The 27,995-nt window shown below is 34.8% G+C and overlaps 2 protein-coding genes across 2 annotated transcripts; both read right to left on the bottom strand.

Annotated features, from left to right (window-relative positions):
• Positions 1 to 40: 40 nt before the first annotated feature.
• Positions 41 to 7,048, bottom strand: LOC115986256 (peroxisome biogenesis factor 10-like). Its single transcript, XM_031109103.1, has 13 exons — positions 6,932 to 7,048; positions 6,759 to 6,849; positions 6,606 to 6,673; positions 5,393 to 5,719; positions 5,134 to 5,298; positions 4,304 to 4,404; positions 3,974 to 4,199; positions 3,567 to 3,636; positions 3,411 to 3,489; positions 2,425 to 2,558; positions 1,377 to 1,471; positions 455 to 546; positions 41 to 333 (listed from the first exon to the last, which is right to left on the bottom strand). The coding sequence occupies exons 1-13, from the start codon at positions 7,046 to 7,048 to the stop codon at positions 231 to 233; spliced, it is 1,668 nt and encodes a 555-aa protein (XP_030964963.1). The 3' UTR covers positions 41 to 230.
• LOC115986601 (TMV resistance protein N-like) lies at positions 5,133 to 27,984 on the bottom strand. Its single transcript, XM_031109789.1, has 20 exons — positions 27,531 to 27,984; positions 27,065 to 27,147; positions 17,459 to 17,951; positions 15,870 to 16,965; positions 15,474 to 15,749; positions 14,155 to 15,372; positions 13,540 to 14,064; positions 10,293 to 10,355; positions 10,126 to 10,203; positions 9,970 to 10,032; positions 9,659 to 9,877; positions 9,255 to 9,292; positions 9,081 to 9,127; positions 8,883 to 8,962; positions 8,473 to 8,510; positions 8,297 to 8,343; positions 8,049 to 8,179; positions 6,606 to 7,089; positions 5,393 to 5,719; positions 5,133 to 5,298 (listed from the first exon to the last, which is right to left on the bottom strand). The coding sequence occupies exons 3-18, from the start codon at positions 17,941 to 17,943 to the stop codon at positions 7,048 to 7,050; spliced, it is 4,446 nt and encodes a 1,481-aa protein (XP_030965649.1). The 5' UTR covers positions 17,944 to 17,951; positions 27,065 to 27,147; positions 27,531 to 27,984; the 3' UTR covers positions 5,133 to 5,298; positions 5,393 to 5,719; positions 6,606 to 7,047.
• Between the last annotated feature and the right edge of the window lie 11 nt (positions 27,985 to 27,995).

Genomic DNA, 27,995 nt, shown 5'->3' on the forward strand with positions numbered 1-27,995 from the left:
TGCTAGAGATTGAAAAAAATACCTGACACTTGATAAAAGATACAACTAAAATCACCATTGTCAATAATCCCTTATTCATAGATTAATAAATAATGGCCTTGCCATCCTCTGAATGACCCAAGGGGAAAAATTATTTACAATTTGATTTCTTTTCCATTTCTTTTATATATATTAAAGGAAGCCTCTCTTTATTCATTCTTTAGGGCTGTGCAATAGACCGTAATCACATGCTAGAAGTCTGAATGATATAAACAAACCAGGCTTGAATGAGTTATGGGATTGCGACAAAGAGGGCACTCAGGCTTTTCATTGCACCACTCCATAATGCAGTTCCTACAAGAAAGTGAAACAAAATAATAGAGTGAGAAAAAGGGAGAAGAGGGATGGCAAAGGAAAAAAAAAAAAAGGGGGTCCAGCAGAGTACATGAATTTTTACAATCTAAAGAAACAGTACCAGCAAAATATGTGGCCACAAGATGTGGCTGTTGGATATTGGCGATTACTCAGGCAGAGTGTACATTTGCTAATTCCACTTGTCGTTTGAGACTGGAAAAGACAGAGAAGTTACAAAATGAAGTTAGACATCCATAAGCTGTTAGGAAAAGGTCACAAGAAAACAGGAAATTCCCATCATACTAACCAGTTAGATGTTTGATATTGAAGTTGTGATATTAGAGTGAGGAGAACCCCCGGCTCTCTTTTTGTTTCCTCCCTCATTTCTATATTCACTGACTTATAATTTTTAATGAGTAATATGCCCAAATTTTCTGCTTTATGTTGGTGGAATCATCAGGAATAACCGCTAAATTAATACACAATGAGTTCAAAATTCACTACAAGGGCCAACATTTGAAGATTTTGTACGTTTAAGTTTTGTGATGATTATATATGCTTAGGCACCCCATGAGGCCACTCTTTAACAGTAGGACTTATCCACTTATCCAAGTGTCAATATATGAGTGCACTGCAAAAGCATTGAATTCAATTTCTATATACCAGTAATCATGTTGTCTGCATTATAATTAATAGCGAAGCACTTTGGCTAATGAGCTCTATAGTTAAAATCACATCTCCTCTTGGCTGGATGAGTATACCAAAAAAATAAGTGAAGCACTTCAACCATATTCACCCTTGGAATGCTCCTGCAAAGGGAATCACATTAAATTCTGGTGCCGTGCTTTGATATTACTTTTGGATATTCTTGCTTTATATCTTTGTTATTGAAGTTAGAGAGCCAGGCCCTGAAATTAATGAGCATCACAGAAGAATTGTATACCTACCTCAGAGACTTTAATTTCGTATCTCCCCTAAACTAACCACCCCCATCATCCTAAAAAAAAAAATACCCATTCAATGCAAAGGCTGGAAATAGATACCTCCGAAGTTGACGAAGAATCAGACAACCAACTTCCTCTATTATTATCTGTGGATATCAAATTGCCCTCCTCATTCAAAACAGGCAAACCTCGTCCTGCAAACCCAATAATGGAAGAGAGAAATTAAATATAGTAAACTGCATGGCAACACAATTCGTCAAAATAGTAATAGACATGCAAAAAGAGTTATCACATGGAACTAGTAATGAAAAGGATTGGATCTAATTCATCTTCATCAAGAACTACTATTATTTAAATAATAAAATGACAAAATTTGGCTACAAACTTGATTATAACCAATGCCTACAACTTCTACTAAAAAAATTAATACGACTATATATTTTGAAAATCTAACTGTTGGATTGTATGTTATTTTATATTCTTAATATGCATTTCAAATTTTGTGCTAATTGAATGTTAATAACTATTTGACCCATAAACTTATTTTTTATATATAATTTTATACTACAAAAATTTGAAATTTAAACATTTGATTGATAATATAACTACTAACCTTTGATTTTCAAAAAAAATTGTAAGCATGGAGGATATAAGAAGAAATTATAATCCAATAGTGAATTTCTCAAAATTCGCATCCAATAAAAAAAAAAATTTTGAGCGGAGTTGTAACCATTGGTTATAACCAAGTTTGTAGATAAACTTTGTCTTGTTTAAAATAATAAAAAAAAAAAAAAAAAAAAAAAAAAAAAAAAAAGCTATCTCATCAGAAATTTTCAGGTGCTCCAACAGAATCTCACTAAATTTATAGAGTTGATATCTCTCGTTCAATCTAGTGGTTAAGCTAACATATGGCTTGTGATATATACATAAATAAATACCTATCTAATATATACACACTTTTCTTTCTTTCTTTCTTTTTTGCCAATGTGCATATATAAATGCCTATACATTATGTATGCATGTATAGCTAACAACTTCAATATACATGTATAACAAGATATAGCTAGTGTATGATCCTACAAAACTAATAGATTACAAAGAAGGTTAGTGGATAAAGCTACTAGCACTACCAAAAAAAAAAAAACACCTGCTGTGTTTTGACGGCTCCCAAAGGAAGTATGGTGGACTGAACTTGCAATAGAGGATAAATTGCTTCGTCGCAATCTTTCAGCAGCAATGACACAAAGCTGAATCAGTAGGAATACTCCTATTATTTGGTATCTGCAAGGAAGCCAATTGGAAGAGTGAATATTTTAGATTAGCAAGATCTCATATGACTAAAGGTTAAAGACAATCAAATTTCTTATAATTTTTTATCATGATAAGTAAGTTTAGTATCTAGGAGAGGGAGAAGGGAGATTCAAACTAGTGACCTTTTTTGGTGATAGTGATAAAAAATGTTGCACTAAAACGTACAAGAGAAATCACCCAAGAAAACCAAAAGCACCCCACCCCCCCTCCCCCCTTCCAAATAAAACTGAATCTCTCCTTACAGTTTTCTCTTGTACTAAACAATTGAAAAACCATCATCTCCCCACCATTTTCATTCCTCTATTTCTTATAACTATATATATATATATATATAAAAAAAAAAAAAAAAAAAAAAAAAAAAAAAAAAAAGGAGAGTTGAGCAGTTTTGTTTTGCACTTGGATGGCGGTGTTGTCGAGTCTTCTAGCCCTTCCTAAAATCTATACAACCAAATACAGTACTGTTGAAGAACTAAAAAATAAAAAAATTACCATTGATTCCCACATGATATCAAAAGTTCAGTCTAGCACTTATTTATTTGTTTTGGGATAAGTAAATAAGGATTTTATTGAAACAGACTACTTCATGTGCATGGAAATTCCAGACATAACAATGCATTTAAGAAACCAAGACACATTGAAGTTCCTATGTGAACTGGGATTGAGAAGGAAGAAAAAAAAAAACAAAAGACGAAAGTTTAGAAAGCAAACATCAAACTAAGGGTCAAATTCATCATGTCATTGAATTCAGATTTAAAAGCTCTTTTTTTTTTTTTTTCTTTTTTCTTTTTTTACTTGTCAAAAAAAAGATTTAAAAGCTCATACCTGGGCCTTTGATTTGATGGTTTTCCAATGAACACATAACGAATGCCTGCGGCACGTTTTGATATATGATAATAGAGGCCTGGAGAGAAAAAATTTTGAATCAGTAAGATTTTGAATTTCTACTCCCTTAAATAAACTCTGAGAGATAGGAATAACCTTCAAAGTAGAAGAACATTTGATTAGCACGAAGAACCAATTGCAAAAATTCTCGAGCTATAAGGAGCACCTGGACATATAAATCTTAAATAAGAAAAGCAGTTCACCATGTGCTCTAACACCCAATTAAAGGAAGATAAATTGAATACAAAGCACTAAAACTGAGAGGGAATTAGAAGAGAGGGGAGGGGGGAGGGAATGGACATTATTCCATGGAAAAAAATAATATAAAAGGAACAATCTCATCATATACCTTGTAGACATGGGTTTTCTTTAAGAATAAATAAAAAATAAAAGTTGTAATTCAATTAAACTACATATAAAAACATGACTTAGTTTCAAAAGGTTATATCATATTTTCATATATTAAGGCTAGAGTTAGCAAGATGCCTAAATATCAACTATACCGTAGGCCATCTCTGGACTGCATACAACCATAATCCATTGAATTTCTCTCTCAACCTTATCAGAGAAACAGACACCCCTGATGTGGAGGAGGGTGGAAGATTAGTCACAATGGAAGATTGAACATGACTGCTTCCTGGAGCATCGTTGTTGTAGGGCTCATCAGACTGCGAATCAGCCAGGACTATGCCACGGGAAACTACTCTAGAACTGTCAAAACAGGAAATTCAGCACTTTCTATGAGTAAAATTTCAATGCAGGCTCAAACTTAATAACAATTACAAAAATATTATGTGTAAAAAATAGAAATCAAAGAGATGGAACTGTTGAACCTAATCCGCTCTGCAATATAAGGAACCGCTGTCTGGTAGACAATGAAAAGAGCACATCTTGCTGGGTTTGGAGGAATTCCATAAGGTCCTGCAATATATGACTGCAATGTAGCAAAACTTGGTTTGGAATTTAGGACTAGTGGAAATACATTCACATGAACAATAAATAAAATCATCCGCATAAGACAATGAAATTTAACGTCATTTGGCAAACTCCATGTTTACATATACGACAACGTCAACCAAACTCCACTATCAAAAATATATATTACAACCACACTCAACCAAATCTCACAAACACAAACTAACTCAAAACCCCACATAAACCCAAACTAATTCAAATCTCAATATCTCACTCACCCAAAAATAACTCTCAATACCAGCAAACTCACAAAAGACCCTCACAATCATAAAGCGCCAATACATTCAATTGGGCTCTCCCACTCAAACAATAGACAAACTCTAAACTCACACATGCATTCATCTTTCAACCCCAAAAGAACTACCAAACTACTCTTCAAAGAAACCCACTCATGTTCTTTTAAGAAAAATCTCCTATTCCTATATGAGAGAACCATATGAGCCAAAGCCACCAAAACCCTCAATATTAATGCTTATATCTAAGGCTCTAACTCCAATTCGTTGGTGAATGAGGAATACAAAATTACTTTTTTTGACTGGTAACACAAATTACTTTTGCTATGGAATAAACTTTCCTTCCACTAAAAAGAAAACCCAAATAGGTAACCAGGCCAAAATAGGAATTTGAGGCCATTTTTAATTATAGGAAAATGGAAACAGCATAAGGAAAAGAGTGAAAACATCCATACAGTCAAATTTTCAAAAGCACTTCTGAAGCGCTGCAGCAGAAGTTGCATTTCGTTATCTTCGCCACCATAAAAAGCAATTGATTCAGCATTTTCTCTAACGCGTACAAGTCCGTAACGAAAATCTGCTTCTTTCTTCTCTTGCAAGAAATTTAGAGTCACCAAACCCTGAAATTAGTAGTGAAACAGTCTCCAGTCAGTCAAACTGGTATTATCTTTATGGGAAAAATTCTACTGTATGTTGAAAACATAGGGTACTCACCTTTCCAAGAAAAACACTTAAAGCTGTTCCACCAATCGAATACACAAGAAGAATGATAAACAGTGGAGGATAGATGCCATACAAGATGTTACTAAATGATATCAAGTCTACAGCAGAATTGAATAGTATCAAAGAGAAAGAAAGGGCTGTCCCAGTGAAGGAACTTAGATCATCAACAATCCGCTGATCTGGGTTGTCAATAATTGATTGTGATTGAATTTTGTAAAATGTCTGATTCTTCAGATAGCGTTCCATGTAATATCTAGTCATCCAAGACCTCCATCTCAAAGCTAGAGTGTCTCTTGCATAATCTCTCAATACAAAAAACTGTAAAACAACAACATATAATGGGACAATTATATAAATATGATTAGATCAATGGTAAGGAAGGCAACGGCATTAACATAGCAAGATACTGCACACGAATTCTATGGTGGCAAAGAAAATGGATAGAAGTGGCTGCTCATATATAGGAAAACCCCAAGGACCAATCGGTTCATTTATATTTTCAAACCGGTACTTCTATGAATATGTTTGATATATCCATTTATGTGTCATTCTCATCTCCTTTTCTAATAAAAAATTTTTACTTACCAAAAAAATATGTTTGATATATGTGGAATTGGATACTTATCTCTAATATGCAGCCAAACAAAAACTGCAAAATAAACAAATCCCATGTTTCCATGATCTAATGGTAATTTCAAGTTCTATGTCTGTACTTGAATAATTTATGCAGATGGGTGTTAGAATTCATATAGAGATCACTTAGAAAAAATAAGACTTTACTTTAAAATAACTGAGGAAGGAAGGGTAGATCACAAATTTGTTCAAAACAAGTAGTTATGATCAAAGCTCTATTTTTTCTTTTGTGGGGGGGTGTTTTTAATGCATTCAAATAGCTAGAACAGAGGGCTGAATTGATGGGGTTTCCTAAGTAATGAAAAATGTCAAGTTAATTGAACTGTGTTTGACATTAAAAGTTAGGGGGAGTGTTTTTCCTTGTTTATCTCACTCACATAACATTAAGTAATAGGCCAATAGGGTGTTGTTGACAAGCTAAGGAAAAACCAATCTAATGTTAAATTATGAATACTATACTAAACAACATTGCAGGAAATCGTTTTTCAAAAGACAGACACAGGTAGGTATTAGCAGAGGAAATGGAAATGGAAATGGAATACCTAAGAAAGTGGAGCAAAATTGTGCTCACCGGAATTCCACCAGCAAAGGCACCCAGGTAATACAGAAGTTGCTTCGTGAATTGTTCTTGGTCCCTGTCTATAAAAGTTAACAAAAAACAGTTATAGTAATAATAGAGAAGAGAAGAAATGGTAGTTAAGTTAGAAAGTAGTAGTGAAAGTACTGGCAAGAGCATTGTAGAAGTCACGGCCGAGGAAGTTGAAGCCGACATTGATGCCTGTGGTTCCTAGAGTGAGAGCAAACACAGCCGCCAACTGCCACCTTCCAGAATCTCCTCACAAGCGTTTTCAGATCAGGGCCCTTTCTATTACTATTATTATTATTGTTGTTATCCACTTCTTCTTTTTCATTTGACTCTGGGGTTGAGGTTGAAGAAGAGTCATTTGATGATGATGTTGACAGACTGTGTGCCTGTTGTGTCTGTACAACTCCAACTCCAACTCCAACTCCCATCATTTTACTTTTTCTTTTTCTTTTTCTTTTCTGGGTAAAACCTACAAAATTATAACTCACTCATTTTAGCCATTCGTTATTTTTGAACCAATACATTGTAATTGTCCCCTAGACTATGCTAGAAAGTAGAAACTCTCTCTCCTTCTTCCGGTTGCTTTCTCTGAGTTATAGTTTGACTTTTTTAACTTTTTCTCTTCTGTTTATCTATCAACCAATTATCTTCATCTGCTACTACATGGGGGAAGTCTTGTCTTAACTCTTTGCGATCCTAGATATGCCATGCCACCCTCACATCACCATAATCACAGTGTCTAAAAAGATTAAGAAAATTTTTTATCTTTGCACCAAATGCAGCAAATTATGTTTTTCTGGCAGGTAAAAAATTTGCAAAGCATACAAAGGACTGCTGGAACTAGAATTTCAAGAATGAGGGGGGCAAAGTAAAAACACATAAAAATTTAACCAATTTAAGATCATTAAAAATATGAAGCAGTTGGTGGGGCCAACCATATATATATTTTTTTTTAATTTACATAAATATAGAGGTGAAAAATCTAATTCTTGAAAAGTCTTCGATGTAGTTCTGCTCCTGAAAGGAACTCTTGGACGACCCATGACACAAATTTAATAACAAAACATCTTTCTGTAATCATAAACTAAAAACATCAATTTGTAAAAGATGGAAGTACAGGGCATGTGCAAAGAACTTGATATAGGGTCCAGGGTTTGTCCTTAGCCTGTGTGCACAAGGCACAAGCTGGACATACCACGTCTCAGATGCACTTGTGATGCATCCAGCTTGCGTCCTATGCACATAGGACATCGGATGCAAGCAAAGTATGTATATGCTAAAGGACAATCAGTAAAATGGAAAAATGAATCTGAACTTTAAGCCAAACCATCCCAATTCATTCTAGTGCAGAGAGAGAGCTAAACCTAACAATAGACCCTTTTTTTTGGGGGGAGAGGGGACAAACAATAGTAACAATTTCCAATTTACCGTTGGCTGAGACAATCTAGGGTCAATAGTCTGGTAAATAGAAGCTGCTGGATTGACAACTCCAATGTTCAGATTGGTTGCTGGGGAGGCAACAATGGGAAGGCCTAATGCAGCGGCAGGTGGATTAATCGCTGCACAAAAATCTCAGTGAAACTTTGAATCACAAGTATTTAAATCAACAGTTGAATTAAGATAAATCATATATGCATCTGAAATAGAAATAATGAATTTCAGCTTTGTAGGCATACCATGCCGGTCAGGATGGTTGTAGCGGCAAGTGGCACCATACTTGCAACTGATATACAAAAAAATGAAAGAAAGTTAAGAACTTTTGCTATTCTATACAAATTCTTAAGTCAATTGGGCATATATATCCAAAAATATTTTTTTTTTTTAAATTGAGCATAAATAGGCAAATAGTCACCTGCCAGTTTTCAGGTAGAAAAGACAATCAGCTACACCCTGTTAGAAGCAAACGATATGTGAGTAATGGAAAACCAGATTTTACTACATTGCAGAACCAATGAAATGAATAAAAGAAGGAAAAGGTAAGAGTGTCAGCTAGCATTTTGATGGCAGAAAAATCCCCCCTCTATGGGAGGCCATGAAGCAAAAAGAACAGAACACCAAATTGACACCCCAAAAAGCACGAGGAGAGAAGGGGAGGCAGAAAGGCATAAAATATGTCCAGAAATATACTCAGAGGTGAAGCTAATAAACCATAATATCAACTTCACCCAGAAATTAATATAAATTCACAAATTTAATTGAACATTACATATAAATAATGGCAGAATGAATTAAGCAATCCCTTAATTGTCAAAATTACATTACCGGTCTAACAGGAAGTCCCTTGGAGTTATATATTAATGCCGGGGTGTATGAAGCAAGACTATTAGCTAGTGGATTAATCGCTGCACAAAAATCTCAGTGAAACTTTGAATCACAAGTATTTAAATCAACAGTTGAATTAAGATAAATCATATATGCATCTGAAATCAGCAATAATGAATTTCAGCTTTGTAGGCATACCATGCCGGTCAGGATGGTTGTAGCGGCAAGTGGCACCATACTTGCAACTGATATACAAAAAAATGAAAGAAAGTTAAGAACTTTTGCTATTCTATACAAATTCTTAAGTCAATTGGGCATATATATCCAAAAATAATTTTTTTTAAAATTGAGCATAAATAGGCAAATAGTCACCTGCCAGTTTTGAGGTCAAAAAGACAATCAGCTACACCCTGTTAGAAGCAAACGATATGTGAGTAATGGAAAACCAGATTTTACTACATTGCGGAACCAATGAAATGAATAAAAGAAGGAAAAGGTAAGGGTGTCAGCTAGCATTTTGATGGCAGAAAAATCCCCCCTCTATGGGAAGGCCATGAAGCAAAAAGAACAGAACACCAAATTGACACCCCAAAAAGCACGAGGAGAGAAGGGGAGGCAGAAAGGCATAAAATATGTCCAGAAATATACTCAGAGGTGAAGCTAATAAACCATAATATCAAACTTCACCCAGAAATTAATATAAATTCACTTGAACATTACATATAAATAATGGCAGAATGAATTAAGCAATCCCTTAATTGTCAAAATTACATTACCGGTCTAACAGGAAGTCCCTTGGAGTTATATATTAATGCCGGGGTGTATGAAGCAAGACTATTAGCTAGTATTGCATCTGCAATTGCTAGTGCCTTAATTGTTAATTCAGTCTGTTCAACATTACCATTCTCTTGCCCAAGCGAAGGTATCTGAATATCTTTTGGGTGATTGAAGTTGCAGGATGGACCAAATTTACATTTTCCAGTCTTCATATAGAACTGTTTAACATTAAACAGTATAAAAGAAAGCCAAATTAACAACACAAATAGACAACAATGCTCAAGAAGAAAAGAAGAGTAAAATATCTAACAGCACATGGGGGCTCATATGGCCTCTCAGGTAATGCAGATATGGCAGCATTCTCTAGAGCAACCTGAAACCAGGCGATGCATTACATTACTATAAATAAGGGGAATCAATCCACATAACAGCTAGATGTGGCAAATTTTGAGAGAATAGAACCTACCTCAGTCACCAATTTATCTTTTGGATGATTAAACTTACACCTCAATCCAAACTTGCATCTTTGAGTTTTCAGAAAATACTACACATGGATGGGAAATGAAATAGTTACTTCAAATGATCAAATGCATATAAAGAAAAAAGAGAACAATAGCTTAATGTACTACTCACTGGACAATCTGGCATCCCTGGTCTCTCAGGAAGGGATTCAGTTGTTGCAGCAAGAGGTGGAACCTGAATAAACAAGATACCAAATTATAGTTTCACTCTTTCAGAAATGATAAGCAAATAGGTAGAAACGTATAATCCAAAAATGAAGTGCCAACAAGGAAACAAAAGTAGATACAGAAATAGATTTCTAATTACAACAACCAAGCCTTATCCCCAAAAATTTTGGGTTAGCTATGGATTCTCAACAAACTAGTCAGAGTACGTGATGTAGGGAGCATTAGCACCAAATTCTTTTAAGATTTTCTTTCTAAATTTGAAATTATTTTTGAATTTGAATTTTGAATTTATTTTTTAATGTTTAGGGTTTTAGGAGATTTGATTAAGCATTTTCCATATTGGTGTACTCCCTAAACCCTATTAAAATAGTGCTCTTGTAATTATGAAAGCGGTACTATTTGAATAAGAATTATATTATTATTATGATGAGTTGAGAATATGTCTCTTCCTTTGTTCTCTTTGTTTGGTGGTGATGTCAAACGCAGATTCTAGGTGGTAGGGCTTGTTATGTTGTTCCATTTTGCTACTATTTATTCTCTATTTTCCTACTGTGTTAAGCATCATTTTTTTCATCCATTCTATTCTATCCGAAGTCATACTCTCTATTACTTCCTTAATTGACAAGTCATTTTCACTGCTTCTATTAATATTATTTTTGGCCTTCCTCTACCTCTTTTCGTACCCACAACTTAAATCAACTCATTTTGTCATTGTTGCATTAATCGCTCTCCTATGAACAAAATCAAACAATCTCAAATAACTCTCCCTTGTCCTTTCATCAATAAGGGCCACCCCTATCTTTTAGCAAAAAATTTCTCATTTCAAATCCTACCTTTTCTTCTCAATAGGCCATAGCCATAGGGCATAGTTAGCCTTATAGTAGTCTAACAAAATTTTCCTTTTAACATGTCAAGAGCCTTATACCTCAGTGCTAATGCGTGGTCTCGTTTATGAGGTGAATATGGGTCGAATCCCCCCTTGTGTAACAACTAGATTATATTAAAAAATAAATAAATAAAACCCTTTTAACTTAATAAGTATTCTACAATCACCTCAAATACTCCTGATCTAATTCTAAACTTCATCTACCTTGCTCTAATCTTATACTTTTATTCTATGATTCATATCCTCTTTAATCTTTCCATATCAGAAGTTTTCGCATGTTGGTATCTCTTTGTTTCTACTTTTACTAAACTTGCATTCCATGTACTTTGTTCTAGTACTACTTTACCAAAAGCTTTTGGATCCTAAAGTATCTCGCCAAATTTTTAATTTTCATTTTTTCAAGGGCAAAACTTAGATATAGTTCCTTGTATACTATTTCATAGGTTTCCTCTTAAAATTTAGTCATCTGTCTAATTTGAAAACTAAAGTAAATGGGGCTAAGAATAGTGTCTTTCTTCTTCTTCTTCTTCTTCTTTTCCTCCTTGGCCCATGAGAAAACCCCATTCCCCCATGGCTTCACACACAATCTCTAAAGAAGAAAACCCCTTGGCTTCAAACTCTCAGATTTCTAACTGAAATTAAGCAAAGAATGACAAAGGGGCTGGAAGTCCTTGCTAGTGAGCATCTTCTCTATTGATCCCAATATTTTCATGAGAAGATAGGTCAATTTGTTCGTATGCTTGGTTGGTTCACAAGTTCGATCCGTTTGTCTCCATTAATCCGATTGTATTCATTGGATCTCATCCTATTCATGCGAAAGATCAATTTTGCCCTCCTAGTCGCTAGGTTGCAAAGATCTGTTCTTTGATTCATGTATTAGATCACCGTGATTCTTTAGTTTGCTTTTAGTTAAATACACAAAGATCAAATAATGGATCAAATGTAGTGTTTAATTTACTGAATGGTATTCTTCTTCTAGATTGTGTGTTTGAGAGGTATGAAGCTATGGTGAATGGGGGGTTTTCTCATGGGCCAAAGAGAGAGGGAGAAAAGGCAAAAGAAAAAAAAAAAAAAAGGTGCTTAATGCCATTTGCTTTAATTTTTTAATTAGATAGATGGCTAAATTCTAAACAGGAAACCTAAGGAACAGTATACAAGGAACTATATCTAAGTTTTGTCCTTTTTTTATATGTAAAGAGTGGGAGGGGTGGCCTGATAAGGTTCAAACCCCAGTGCCTAGGCACTACAAGAGGTGCTAGATCCACTAGGTATATTTCTAATTGATATTAACTCCACGTCTATTTTGCATCTATTAAAACTATATTATCTGAAAAAACATACCCCAAGGGACTTTCTCTTGAATAGATTTAGTAAGCTCATCCGTCACTAGTGCAAAAGATTCGAATATCTCCCTTGTTCTCCCTTGTTCTTGTAAATAGGTATTAGAGTACTTCTCCTCCACTCACTAGGCCTTTTGCTATCGCTTAAGATCTTATTGAAAAGGTTTGTCAACAAACATACAGCCACATCACCAAAGCACTTCTAAAATTCAAGTGGCACTTCAACCGATCCCATGGCTTTTGTAATTTTCATCCTCCTCAATGCATCCTTTACCTCATTCATTCTAATTCTTTGAAAATACATAACTGTTTTTATCTACATTTCATTCTAATTCTTCAACAACAAAAAAAAACATACGGTTTTTATCTTTATTTGGGTTACTCAATTCAACATAAAAGACAATCTTTTTATATACCTTCCACTACAAAGTTTTTAAAATAACTTTCCCATCTCTCTTTCCCATCCCTCACTCTCTCTCTCTCTCTCTCTCTCTCTCTCTCTCTCTCTCTCTCTCTCTCTCTCTCTCTCTCTCTCTCTCTCTCTCTATGATTATCATCTTTAGACGTGTGATCTCCGGCGTTCCTAACTTCATACTTAACTCGTTACTTCTTGGACGTGTGATCTCCTCCTTCCACTATATTAAAGTGCACAAACAAGACAACAGGAAAATTTGAGTTCAACCTGATTAAAAAAAATAAAGAGAAAAAAGTTGGCTATATGAAAGCCAAAAGGTAATGCTAAGGTACAACTAGCACAATACAATGATTTTATTTTATTTTTTAAAATGCGAGTAAGGGAAATACAAAAAGAAAATTCTCTATTATATACCTAGGACAAATTAAATTTGTTATCATGCTAAAATAATTCAAAACCCACACTTTCATTTCATTGGATTTCCTCCCCAAAATAAAGAGAACATCAAGACTTGTAAATTGTAATAGAAAGAAGAATAATGATGACTTACAGCCAAATATTTGCTTATCAGTGGAGGAAGTTTGTCAATTGAATAGCCTTCTCCAAAAGGCCTAGCCCCATCATTAATAAAATCATAATGAATCCCGACTTTCTCCACCTCCAAGTTATTTGAATTACTTATTCTAATCTCAATTTTATTGGATCTATTCCCATCAATTTGACGAAAATTTTCTCCCCATTGGGAGTCGAAATAGCGAGGAGACAAATAGAGCCGCCAAAAGTGACGTGAACTAACTCTACCATAGTTTACCCTAAAAGAAGAGCGTATTGGTGATGCGCTTTCAAATCCATTGACTTTAATCCAACATGTAAGTAGAAAATCTTTAGAAGCCTCTGCGACTGAAAAACAAACGCACAACTCAATTCCCATCCATTCATGACGCCCATAAGGCACTTGTACCTTCAATTCATGACTTACAGATTCATGTTCAAACCTTTCTGAAAAGCAAACTTCAGGAAAGTAATTTTCAGGAATAATAATGTCAAAGATGTCTGGTAGTTTACCACTTTGCCCCTGAAATATACAAAGCATAATTAATGTTTAGATTTTTTTTTTTTTTTTTTTGAGGAAAATAATGTTTAGAACTTAGAGAGGGAGAGATACCTGAAGCATGCTATCACTTCTTTCAATATAAATAGCCAATCTTAAGCAGTTAACACACTGGAAATTCAAATGGGAGAGATCTGACTTAAAAGTATAAAATTGCAGTTCTGGCAATCTCATCAATGAGGTACAATTGTTTGCAATTACTGAATCAATAGTTGATGGAATATTTTCCAATAACCAAAGCTTCTTGCAACCCTCCAAATAGAGTCTTCGAAGATTAGACAGTTGAGACATGCTTTCAGGAAGGGAAACAAAATCATTTCCACTTAGATTTAAGTGTTCCAAAGAGGACAAGCAGCCAATGTCATTGGGGATTGACAGAAGAGAGCAGTCACTAAGATGCAAATATGTTAAAGATTGAAGACCTGATAAGGAAGGCAATAATAATTGAAGAGGTTGCGGGGAACCACGTTCTGAGCTCATCTGATGCGCCGATATTATGGGATTCACATGACTTGCTGAAATTAATGAAGGAAATACTAAGCCTAGCAGCTCAAGACTTGTTGGCAGGGAATAAGATTCAGATGAATTCCATCTACAGATATATAGATGTTTGAGATTTTTAAGCAGGGCAATGGAAGAAGGAACATCCCTTATGGCTGTCCAACACAAATTAAGCAACTCCAAACCTTTTACATTTTCTATGTTCTTTGGCAAGTTACGAAATTTTAAGCATCCAAAAAGATCAAGAGACTTAAGCAACTTCAAATTACAAATGGTGTTAGGAAGGCTCACAAGATTCTCACAATATCTTAGAGTTAATGAAGTAAGGTCAGTCAAACGTTCAATTGATGAAGGCAGCTCTTCTATATCTGCTTTGCTCAAATCAAGTATCTCTAGGCCTTTGATTATCCATAGGTTCTCTGGCAAGTTTTTAATTAGATCCACAATAGCAGTGCGATCCAAAGAAAGCTCCTGTAAGAATTTCGGGTTTGCCACAAATTTGGGAATTGTCTTGAGTTTTGGGCAATTAGAAATTTCAAGAGTCACAAGAGACTCCATTCCAAACTTGCTTGGAAGACGAATTAGTCTTTCACAATCTTGTAAATTAAGATAAATAAGTTTTTTAAGAATTCCAATAGATGGGTGAATCTCGCGTAAATTTGTACACCTTACAAGAACTAATTTCTCAAGATTTGGGACTCCAGTGAAGTCTGGAGTTATAAACAGGTCCATGTAGTCGGTCAAGTCAATGAACTTCAACTTGTCAAAATTCTGTTAGAAGAAAAAATATTGTTACAATAATTAGCTTCTTAGTGTACATTTATTGTAATTTTAAAGAAAAGTTTTAAGAGGATACTTAATAACACACTTACCTTTATTCCTGTCCAAAGTTGTTGAATTTGGCTTTGTTGCAAGCAAAGTTGAACAAGCTCATCTAGCTGGAAACTTGATGGCAAAGATTTTGAAGGATACGAAATCCAATCAAGAATTATTAAATCATTAGGAAGGTGTGTGGGGACATAGAAAGTTCCATAAATTCTAAGAAATTTAAGATTATCCATCTTCAAAAAGGCCTCAGGGTTCCAACGTCCATCTTGTTGTTCATTACAAGTACTCGCAATATCCATGGCTTTAAGTGCTTCTGTCCCCTAATAATCAAGAAGGAATTGGTAAATTGCAAAAATAATTATTAGCATAACCATTCAACTTCCAAATTTGTTAAACATGAAGGTAGGGAATGAGCTCAAATTTTCTAAATAACTTCTTACCTTATTTTTTTTTAACACTTTGTTAATGTCCTTATAATCCCATAGTCTACTACGCTTCCCAGGATCAAGGCACTCTTGACGAACTATGTTCCTGCCCATTTCTCCAAGTAAATCATGCATCCACACTACATCATTATCCATAATTTTCAAGAGAGACTTATCAGTGAGTTCCTTCAATCCAATAATAGGGTAAAGGCCCAGAATATCTAGTATTTCTAATACATAATCTTTCTTTTGATTATTAAAAAAGCATGCAATATGCAAGAATATTTCCCTCTGTGGTTTTTGGAGTCCATTAAAACTTATTTTAAGTACTTGGAGAATTTCTTCGTCGGGATATTCTTGGAGTTTCTCTAATTCAGTTTTCCATTCAACAGTACTTTTTCCAAACAAAAAGGAACCCAAAACCTCAAGAGCTAAAGGAAGGCCACTAGCATAATTCAAAAAATGGTTAGACAACTCTATATAATCATCAAGGACATGCTTTTTTTCAAAAGCTTTCAAGCAAAAAAGTTGAAGAGCATTTTCATCATTCAATCCTTTAACTTCATATATTTCATTTACTCGATGTGCTTTAAGCATATGCGCATCTCTTGTTGTTATGATAATTCTACTACCCGGACCAAACCAATTACACTCCCCTGCTAACATTCTTAACTGTTTCACTTCATGTACATCATCAAGAACAAGAATAACTCTTTTACGACATAACCTATTCTTGATCTTGAGAACTCCATCATACTCCTCTTCAATTTTCAAATTTTTTTCCATCAAAACTTCATTAATAATTTTCTGTTGTAGTGAAACACAACCATTTTTTTCAAAATTTTTCCTAACATCCTTAATAAAACCACGAGCTTCAAATTCTTTAGAAAACATATGATAAACAACTCTAGCAAGAGTTGTCTTACCCATCCCTCCCATCCCCCAAATCCCTATAAAGAGGACATCTTTTGAATCTAGAGCTAAACATGACTCCAATTCTACCAGTCGAGAATGTATCCCTACTAGGTCCTCGGTAATACATGGGAATGCTTCATATTTCAAGTTGAGCGATATCCAACCCACGATTTCTTGGATAACTTGTGACTCAGGCCTGCAATGAAAAAAAGAGAATATGCGTTGATTGAAACAAAAAAGTGTACATTGATCCACATACAATGAAACATGTATATAAATCTGCTTAAGTTTCCATATATAGTTATATATATATATATATATATATATATATATATATATATATATCTACCACATTTGCACTATACCTCAAAAGGACTAGTCACACTTGAGGCTCCTTGTATTTATTAATAAAGTCCATATTTAAGCAATATATGTGGCTCGATGTGGGACACATCACACACCCATAATCAAACAAATTGAGGCATCACAGTCTCCCTCACTTAAATCCCTAACGTCTTTGTTAGGACCCAATTTGTGGGGTAGTGTCTCTGAACCCACATAAGGTTATTGGACCGGCTCTTATACCAATATATGCCCGATATGAGACTTATCACACACCCACACAACAATCACAATCAATCCAATTAGGGCATTGCAAAATGAAAAAAAAAAAAGTTTAGATAAATTACCTAGTATCCTTTAAATGCCATCCAGGGAGGTTGCCCACTTGTCTCAAAGCATCTCTCCATTTATCCACCCTTGTTTCTTCCTCCTTCTCTTCATGTTTAATAAATGCCTGCGCAAAAGTTCCCATTTGTTTCCGTACATAAGATGGCTCCACATAGTGAAAAACAGGCAAAACTATCATTCCCATGTCTTCCTTGCAAGCAATGATTTTTGCAAGTTCATCTAAGCACCAATGTGAAGATGCATAGTCTTTTGAGAGAATGACAACAGTAAATCTCGACTTTTCTATCGCTTTCAACAACTCTAGTGAAATGGATTTTCCTCTCTCAAGTTTCTCATCATCTCTAAAAGTGTTAATGCCTTTCACTATCAAAGCATTATATAGATGATCCATAAAATTGTTGCGGGTGTCCTTTCCTCTGAAACTGATGAAGACATCATATTTCCATTGGGCAGTAGAAGATGACGAGGCGTTTTCCATGCCCATTGAAGCCACTGCAAAATGCTCTACTACTAAATATTGAATCACGATATAGATCTACATACCCAAAAAAAATCAATACTGAACAAATGAAAAGAAATAAACTAGGGAAGAAGAATTGATGCAACATTTTGATTTCCTCCATTCATCAGATTGGTTAAACCTTACCTTTCTTTTATATATAAAATAAAATAAAAAATTTTATGAGATGAGAAAGCCCAGTTGAACTGAAAGTTCACAAAGTTAAGCAAATAAACTTAGTCCCGCTAAATGTACATCACACACTCTGCTACTCGTTGTGTCGAAGCCAGCCACACCTTCCATTAATGTCGTTGAGGTCTCACCATTCGTTATATTTTCTGAAACTAAATAATTAAATCTCTGAACTTTGCTGGGTTTGTTTTGTTGATAACTTACATTCAAATTCAAAAACAAAGGGTAGGGATGGGTTCTGTGTCTGGTTATTTCTTAGTCAAGTCTGTTGGGCTTTGTGGAGCCTAGTTTATGTTTGATTCGGTTGATGACCCGACCCGAATAATGTTGCGTGGTTTTTAATGAGAGATTTACTGAGGCTTAGTCCATGGAGCGGAGGATTGGGCCGATAGGCCTATTTTGTAGCCTATTGTGTATCCTATGCGCAGGATGTAGAAAATGCAGCTTGATTATTAGGGTTTTGTTGTTGTCGGTTTTTCAGAGAGAGAGTGAGAAACATTGTAGCCGCAATTTGTATTTTTCCTTGATAATAGTGAAATTCCTGCAGCTTCGTGGATGTAGGCAAATTGCCGAACCACATAAACACTGTCTTGTGTGTGATTGTTTTCTTTGGCGTGTGTTTTCTCTAATTTTTTTTTCTCACGTTTTGGGAATTTCGGGTTGAATTCCCTACAACTGGTATCAGAGCCTAGGGTTAGGTTTGAGTGGGAGCAATGGCAGAGGGAGCAGGAAAGGCGTCTGGAATAGAAAAGTTTGATGGCAAAAACTTCGCGTATTGGAGGATGCAGATTGAAGATTATCTCTATGGGAGGAAATTGCACCTGCCTCTTTTGGGGACAAAACCTGAGGCGATGAAGGCTAAGGAATGGGCTCTTCTTGACAGACAGGTACTGGGAGTTATTAAGTTAACTCTATCTAGGTCTGTTGCACACAATGTTGTAAAGGAGAATACCACAGCAGATTTGATGAAGGCTTTGTCTGGCATGTATGAAAAGCCGTCAGCAAACAACAAGGTGCATTTGATGAAGAAACTGTTCAATTTGAAGATGGTAGAGAATGCATCAGTAGCATAACATCTGAACGAATTTAACATTATCACAAATCAATTGTCGTCTGTAGAAATTGATTTTGATTATGAGATTCGTGCACTGATCATTTTGGCTTCTTTGCCAAACAGTTGGGAGGCAATGAGGATGGCAGTAAACAATTCTACAAGAAAGGAAAAGCTCAAGTACAATGATATACGAGATTTAATTCTGGCTGAGGAGATTCGCAAAAGAGATGCAGGTGAAACCTCAGGATCTAGTTCTGCCCTAAACCTTGAGACAAGAGGCAGAGGTAATAACAGAAATTCAAATCGGGGTAGATCAAAATCCAAAAATTCTAATCGGAACAGAAGTAAATCTAGATCAGGCCAACAAGTACAATGTTGGAATTGTGGGAAAACAGGTCACTTTAGGAACCAATGTAAAAGTCCTAAGAAAAAGAATGAAGATGATTCTGCTAATGCTGTAACAGAAGAGGTACAGGATGCATTACTTCTTGCAGTAGACAGTCCACTTGATGATTGAGTTTTGGACTCAGGAGCTTCGTTTCATATCACTCCACACCGAGAAATCATACAGAATTATGTTGCAGGTGATTTTGGTAAAGTGTATTTGGCTGATGGTTCAGCCTTGGATGTTGTGGGTATGGGAGACGTCCGGATATTGTTGACCAATGGGTCTGTTTAGTTATTAGAAAAGGTTCGACATATTCCTGACCTGAGGAGGAATCTAATTTCTGTTGGACAACTTGATGATGAAGGGCATGCAATACTATTTGTTGGTGGTACTTGGAATGTTACAAAGGGAGCTAGAGTATTGGCTCGTGGAAAGAAGACTGGCACTCTATATATGACCTCAAGTCTAAGAGATACAGTTGCAGTTGCTGAAGCAAGTACTGATACAAGCCTATGGCACTGCAGGCTTAGTCACATGAGTGTGAAAGGGATGAAGATGTTGTTGTCAAGAGGAAAGCTACCAGAATTGAAGTCCATTGATTTTGACATGTGTGAAAGCTGCATTTTAGGAAAGCGGAAAAATGTGAGTTTCTTGAAAACCGACAGAACACCGAAGGCTGAAAAATTAGAGTTAGTACACACTGATTTGTGGGGGCCTTCTCCGGTTGCATCCCTTGGAGGTTCAAGGTACTACATCACCTTCATTGATGACTCAAGCAGAAAGGTATGAGTTTATTTTCTGGAAAATAAATCTGATGTATTTGAAACTTTTAAGAAGTGGAAGGCCATGGTTGAGATAGAAACAGGTTTGAAAGTAAAATGTTTGAGGTCAGATAATGGAGAAGAGTACATAGATGGAGGGTTCGGTAAATATTGTGCTACACAGGGAATTAGGATGGAGAAGACCATTCCTGGGACAGCACAGCAGAATGGTGTGGCTGAACGCATGAACAGAACTCTCAATGAGCGTGCTAGGAGTATAAGGTTGCATGCTGGACTACCAAAAACTTTCTAGGCTGATGCTATTAGCACTGCAGCTTACATGATAAACCGAGGACCATCAGTTCCTATGGAGTTCAAACTTCCTGAGGAGATTTGGAGCGGTAAAGAGGTAAAGTTTTCACATTTACAAGTTTTTGGTTGTGTTTCTTATGCTCATATTGATTTTGATGCTCGTAGTAAACTTGATGCAAAGTCTAAAATATTTTTTTTTATTGGCTATGGTGATGAGAAATTTGGCTATAGGTTTTGGGATGAACAAAACAAGAAAATCATCAGAAGTAAAAATGTGATATTTAATAAACAAGTTATGTACAAGGACAGGTCAATTGTAGTGTTAGATGTTACAGAGATAGATCAAAAGAAATATGAGTTTGTCAACTTAAATGAATTGACTGAAAGTACTATCTAGAAAAGGGGTGAAGAAGATAAGGAGAATGTAGATTCACAAGTAGATTAGAGTACACCTATAACTGAAGTCCGCAGATCTTCCTGGAACATTAGACCTCCACAGTGTTATTCACCCACTTTAAATTATCTCATGTTGACTGATGGTGATGAGTCAGAGTGTTATGATGAAGCCTTGTAAGATGAGAATTCAAGCAAGTGGGAGTTAGCCATGAAGGATGAGATGGATTCCTTATTAGGGAATCAGACATGGGAACTGACTGAATTGCCAATAGGAAAGAAGACTTTGCACAACAAGTGGGTATACAGAATAAAAAATGAGCATGATGGTAGCAAACGTTACAAGGCCAGATTAGTTATTAAAGGGTTCCAGCAGAAGGAAGGCATTGACTACACAGAAATATTTTCTCTAGTTATGAAGATGTCAACAATTAGACTGGTGCTGGGAATGGTGGCTGCAGAAAACTTACATCTTGAGCAGTTAGATGTGAAGACGGCATTCCTTCATGGTGACTTGGAGGAAGACATTTACATGATTCAGCCAGAAGGATTCATTGTTCAGGGACAAGAGAACCTAGTCTGCAAACTGAGAAAGAGCTTGTATGGCTTAAAACAAACTCCTAGACAGTGGTACAAGAAATTTGACAGTTTTATGCAAATTAGGTTCAAGAGATGTGAAGCTGATCACTGTTGCTATGTTAAGTCTTTTGACAATTCTTACATCATATTACTGCTGTATGTGGATGATATGCTTATTGTAGGGTCTAGCATTGAGGAGATTAATAATCTGAAGAAGCAATTGTCAAAACAGTTTGCAATGAAGGATTTGGGAGCTGCAAAGCAAATCCTTGGTATGAGAATCATTAGAGACAAGGCTAATTGTACATTGAAGCTTTCACAGTCAGAGTATGTGAAAAAAGTTCTCAACAGGTTCAACATGAATGAAGCTAAATCAGTGAGCACACCCTTGGGTAGTCATTTCAAACTAAGCAAGGAATAGTTACCTAAGACAGAAGAAGAAAGGGACCATATGAGCAAGGTGCCCTATGCCTCAGCTATTGGCAACTTGATGTATGCTATGGTGTGTACAAGGCCAGACATTGTACATGCAGTGGGAGTTGTGAGCAAATTCATGAGTAGGCCTGGAAAGCAGCATTGGGAGGCAGTCAAGTGGATTCTGAGATATCTGAAGGGTTCATCAGATACATTTCTTTGCTTTACAGGTACAAGTTTGAAACTGCAGGGTTATGTAGATGCTAATTTTACTGGTGATATTGATAGTAGAAAGAGTACTATTGGGTTTGTTTTTACTCTGGGTGGTACAGCTATATCATGGGCTTCAAATCTACAAAAGATTGTTACTTTGTCTACTACAAAAGCTGAGTATGTTGCAGCAACTGAAGCTGGAAAGGAGATGATTTGGCTACATGGTTTCCTAGATGAATTGGTAAGAAGCAGGAGATGGGCATTCTACACAGTGACAGTCAGAGTGCAATTTTTCTTGCTAAAAATTCAGTTTTTCATTCAAAGTTGAAACATATACAGAAAAAATACCACTTTATCCAGTACCTTGTTGAAGATAAACTGGTAATACTTGAGAAGATCTGTGGATCTAAGAACCCAACAGACATGTTGACTAAAGGTGTCACTATTGAGAAGCTGAAGCTGTGTGCAGTTTCAGTTGGCCTTCTAGCTTGAGGATAGGAGGATGAGTTGCAGGGATGAGGGATTGCTTTTGGAGGACAATGGCTGATGTTGGTGATTGAACTAGTCTCCAAGTGGGAGATTTGTTGGGCTTTGTGGAGCCTAGTTTATGTTTGATTTGGTTGATGACCAGACCTGACCCGAATAATGTTGCGTAGTTTTTAATGGAAGATTTACTGAGGCTTAGTCCATGGAGCGAAGGAAAATTTTTTGGCCCGTTTTGTAGCCCATTATGTATCCTATGCGCAGGATGTAGAAAATGCAGCTTGATTATTAGGGTTTTGTTGTTGTCGGTTTTTCAGAGAGAGAGTGAGAAACATTGTAGCCGCAATTTGTATTTTTCCCTAATAATAGTGAAATCCCTGCAACTCTGTGGACGTAAGCAAATTGCCAAACCATGTAAATACTGTCTTCTGCGTGTGATTGTTTTCTTTGGCGTGTGTTTTCTCTAATTTTTGTTTCTCATGTTTTGGGAATTTCGGGTTGAATTCCCTACAAAGTCAACTGCGTGTATATATTTATTAGTTGTCAAGAGCTTTATCTAAAGCTACTTTGTAAGAATTATTTATTAGTGGGAGGGGGGGGGGGGTGGGGGTTGGTGGTGTTTGCTTTTCAAGAGCAAAGTGCAGATGTGGGTTTGGTTACGTGTGACTTTGGCAGGGTGTTTCATATAAGAAATTTAGTTAAATGGTAAAGAGCACCTTTAAAGTTTGGAGTGCTAAAATTTTACATCTTGAACTTTCAAAATTTAAATTTCATCCCCTAAAAAGTTGGATGTATTTGAACTTACACCGTAATATTTTTGAATTTAGATTTTACTCCCTAAATTTTAAGAATGTTTGAATTTTATATTTTAAATTCTAAAACTTTAGGGTGTAAAATCTAAACACCCCTAAAATTTAGAGAATAAAATCCAAATTCTGAAACATTAGGTATAAAATCCAAATACTCTCAAATTTCAATAAGGTAAAATCTAAATTCTGAAATTTTAAAATCTACAATTCAAACGCCCCAAACTTTAAAGTTGTAATTTGTAATTTACCCAAAAAATTATTAAAAGTTATTAGGCTGTTTTATTTATTTTTTTTTTTTTTTATAGTCATAATTTTTCATTCATAACCAAATTTTTCTATAACAACTTTCATATAGTTCATATATCATAGAAAGGTTCATATATCATAGAAAGTCATAGTATTATCAATTCACAATATATGTAGTTGAGAAAGTACCATACACAATATAATTAAATTGAAAAACTAATATATAAATAGATCTGCATGCAAACTTTCTAAAAACCAAAAAACGAATAATAATCAATTAGAAATTTAGAACCAAAAAACGATAAAAATTAAATAAATTAGGGAAGAAGAAATAACTTGATCCCCAACCAGACCTGTGTAATTTTGAAAATGCGTCGAATCCAATCTGAAATTTTGCAAATGAAGAGAGAGAGGACTGAGGAGAGAATTTAGAGAGCACCTAGAAATAAGACACCAAAAACTGTGAAGGTCACGTGGAATGTGAAAGTACAAAAAAATAAATTAAAGAAATGGAATAAGAGCCTTCTAGGGAGGGAATTTGCAGGCTAACGTAGTAGGGAGCAAGAATATAATAAGTTAACGCATGTTTGTAAGGATTTTGGAAACTAGCGTCTCGAGTTTTTAAAACTCGAGATCGATGACAAAAATCGACGCTTACAAACTCGAGTTCTACTGCTGCCGTGTACCAATTTAGCCACATAGATCTCGAGTCTATAAGACTCGAGTTCTAAAGACCAAAACTGAGTCTTACAAACTCGATTTTTGTCGGACTTGAAGAAAAATAGAAACCTGAAGAACACAGCAAGAACAAACGAAGAACAGAGCAAGAACAGAAACGAAGAGACGAAGAACAGAGCAAGAACGCTGGAGCTCCGATTGGACACGATCTGGTGTTGGTGGACGATCTGATCTTCAGCGACTGGGTGGACGGTGGACGATCTAATCTTCAGCGATTCTTCTCCGTGTTTTCTTCTTCTGTTTTTTCTTTTTCTTCTTCTGTTTTTTCTTTTTCTCCGTGGATCTGTTCTTGTACGAGTACCCATTAGAACTCAAGTCTCTAAGACTCGAGTTCCACGTGGAATTTTCCTCCTACTCAGCTACCACCACATGCAAATTGAGACTTAAAAACTCGAGTTTTATATTGGAACTCGAGTTTTAGACACTCGAGATGCTAGTTTTCAACATTGTTTCGAAAAGTGACAACTAACTAAATTTTTTAATATTTATTGTTATTTAGAAAAAAAATTCCCTTCTAGGAAAGTTCATAGTTTAGTTCACCTAAGACCCATCTACCACAACTCTATAAGTACAATCTTTTTTGTTATTTTTTCCTGTGAAAAAAAATGGGTAAGGGGGCTGACATTCCTAAGACCATAGTAGCATCTTACCCCACATTAGTCATGTGTATTTAATATCCACTATTTATAACTTCAGTCTACAACTACAAAAGTTAGGTCATTTTGTAGTTTGTAGTTGTACTCTAGTTAAATAAAGTATTATAAACCTATTTTAAAACACTAATAAGTATTATTGTTTACTCAAAAAAAAAAAGTTTGGGACCTTGCTGGGTTGTAAGGGGATCACGATAAGCCATAACTTCCCAGTTTCACGAGGAACACTAATGAATCTTAAGCTGCTGAGGGAGGTAACCCAAATGAGTAGTACAATCTTCTTTATTTGATTATTTTTTAAATAAACAATCTCATTTCAACTGCACTTATAAAAAAAATTATATAAAGTTTGAATTTTTTTAATTACCAATCTCATAATTATATCACTGTATAAGGAGTTTATTTTTATACTCCTAAAATAATTAATTTAAATATTTTATGTATATATATTTAGCGCATAATTCCGGAATAGTGCACCAATACTAGAATATTCTTTTCTCAAATTTCTCATCGCCAATCCAAAAAAACATGTGAAACAGAATCCAAAACTTTACTTTATATTGCTTTTTTACCTTTTTTGTTGCTTCCAAGTTAATAGCTTGTTTATATATTTATTAAAAAAATTAATTATTAAAATAAAGTAAAAAAATTCATACAATTGTCTTTTAAGAACTGAGATTTTTAAAATTTTTTAAAAAAATCATTTTTAATTTTAACATTAGAACAAATGAATAATCTTAAACCTTCGTATTACTAAGAGTGCAATTGCATAATTCAGGTGCTCATATATATTGATATTGTGCATGTGCCTAGTATTAGTAATACGACTACGTCTTTGCATGATTAATATAATAAATAATGTCAGCTCAAAAAAACAAAAAACATAAATATTGTAAGTTTTATGTATTAACTACTTAAATTAACTTTAAAAGTCTAAATTATAAATTCTTTGCCCTTTGCATTGTAAACTATTAATACTTTAAAGTTTAAACTATCTTCTTAAATTTAATGGAGAATGTACTTTTTTTGGCCTCACTTTATTTTTAACAGTTTTTTATTTTATTTTATTTTATGAGAATCTATTTTTAATTGTGAATAAGACACAATTCGCAAGCATTGTTAAAAACATAAAATTAACATGCCTATTACAATTCTTAAGTCTAAAGTCTTTCTACTTTGATAGTGGTGATGTTGAGGCAATTCTACATGTTCTCCTAACTTGTTATTAGGGCCGACTCCAGACATTTTGAAACCTAAGGCGACAATTAAAATGAGGTATTTTTTATATTTATGTATTAATTAAATTAATATTTATTTAATATTTTTATATTATAATATATTTCATTTAGAATATATTTGTCTTACATTTTGAACTGCAAATTGACTAATTAAATTTTTATATTTAAGTTCTTCTAACATTTCTTTTTCAATTGATAATATTTGTAGGAATATAATTCAACATGTCATTATTATTTTCATTTCCTTCTAATTGAACATCATTATGGTGAATTTGTTCATTTGTGACATTTTCATCATTATTTTCATTTACTTCTAAATTCTTTTGAAGTTCATTATCAAGATTTGTTGTATTGCAAAATTGAACATCATTGTTATCTTCTCATTTCATTATCTTCTAACTATTTTTGGTGAATTTCTTGCTCATTTATGATATTTTTATCTAAATTTTATGTTGTATTTTGTTTATTACTAATAAAAATTTTATCCATTGATCTTTTTTGAGACTCAATTTAAAAAAAAAAAATTCATATTCAAATGCAAATTTGTTAATAGACAAATAAAATAAGCACTATCTATAATATATTTATAATGACTGAAATAAAAAATAACTTTCAAATGTAAAGTAATAGAACCTGATGTGTATATAAAAAAAGTACTATTGTAACTCTAGTTTCACCGAACAATAAGAAGATTATAGCGATCTCAAGTTCTTAACCTGCATATATATAAAATCACAAGATCAAAAAAAAAAAAAAAAATTTCCAAGGCCATCCAGATGTACGAATACGACTCCACCCACAGCCACATAAGTCTTCTTCTTTTTTTTCTTTTTTTTCTTTTTTTGGAGAATCAGAGCCACATAAGTCTTATTTGATAAGACTCCACCCACCCAACAAAAAAAACCGATCATATTGTCTATAACCGAAAAAAAAAAAAAAAAAAAACGCAAGATCTGAAAAGACTCCCCAAGGCCCGCCCCACGTACCCACAAGTCTTATTAGATAAGACTATAAAACTCCACCCACAATACAAAACCTCGGCACCATCTCCATCTGCGGAGGAAAAATCATATAAGAAAGTGAGAGAATAGAACCATACCTCAGAGAGCACAGAGTTTACAGGTGATCACTGATCAGATTGGAGGTAGCATGAGCCACCAATAGAAGGATTTAAGAGCAGGACCAGTCGAGAGAAAGAACGAGAGAGGCGGAGAGCAAGAGCTGAGAGAGAGAGAAAGACAGACAGAGAGCAAGAGTGAGAGATGGCCTTATTATTTATGAGAAATTCGATGTTCAAGCGGTGATGTAGGAAATTTACAAAGAAACTTCATTCGGCAAGATTCAAAGAATGAGTTATAAGTGGTCGACCCCATGTGCATGTGAGAGTCATCGTATGAGTCAACTCTACTGTACACCACAGCATACACATCCCGCTTGTTCAAAATGAGGACAGAGCGTAAATTCAGGGAGGTGACTAGCAAAAGATGTGATAACTCTATTGTTACAAAAATGGTGGGGGCATTGAATACGTACGTGTCATAATGGTAAATGGTGTGGGGGAAAA

The sequence above is a fragment of the Quercus lobata genome, chromosome 4 (assembly GCF_001633185.2).
Source record: "Quercus lobata isolate SW786 chromosome 4, ValleyOak3.0 Primary Assembly, whole genome shotgun sequence".
NCBI lineage: Eukaryota > Viridiplantae > Streptophyta > Magnoliopsida > Fagales > Fagaceae > Quercus > Quercus lobata.

Bases quoted from the DNA above. Each gene is read 5' to 3' on its own strand.
- LOC115986601 (XM_031109789.1), bottom strand. From the start codon at position 17,943: ATGGGCATGGAAAACGCCTCGTCATCTTCTACTGCCCAATGGAAATAT. The intron at 16,966-17,458 runs GTAATTTATCTA...TTTTCATTGCAG, and splicing joins TGGCATTTAAAGGATACTAG to GCCTGAGTCACAAGTTATCC. The intron at 9,128-9,254 runs GTGACTATTTGC...TTTGTATATCAG, and splicing joins TTTGACCTCAAAACTGGCAG to TTGCAAGTATGGTGCCACTT.
- LOC115986256 (XM_031109103.1), bottom strand. From the start codon at position 7,048: ATGGGAGTTGGAGTTGGAGTTGGAGTTGTACAGACACAACAGGCACAC. The intron at 2,559-3,410 runs GTATGAGCTTTT...GCTTCCTTGCAG, and splicing joins CCATCAAATCAAAGGCCCAG to ATACCAAATAATAGGAGTAT. The intron at 334-454 runs GTACTGTTTCTT...ACTTTCTTGTAG, and splicing joins TGTGGCCACATATTTTGCTG to GAACTGCATTATGGAGTGGT.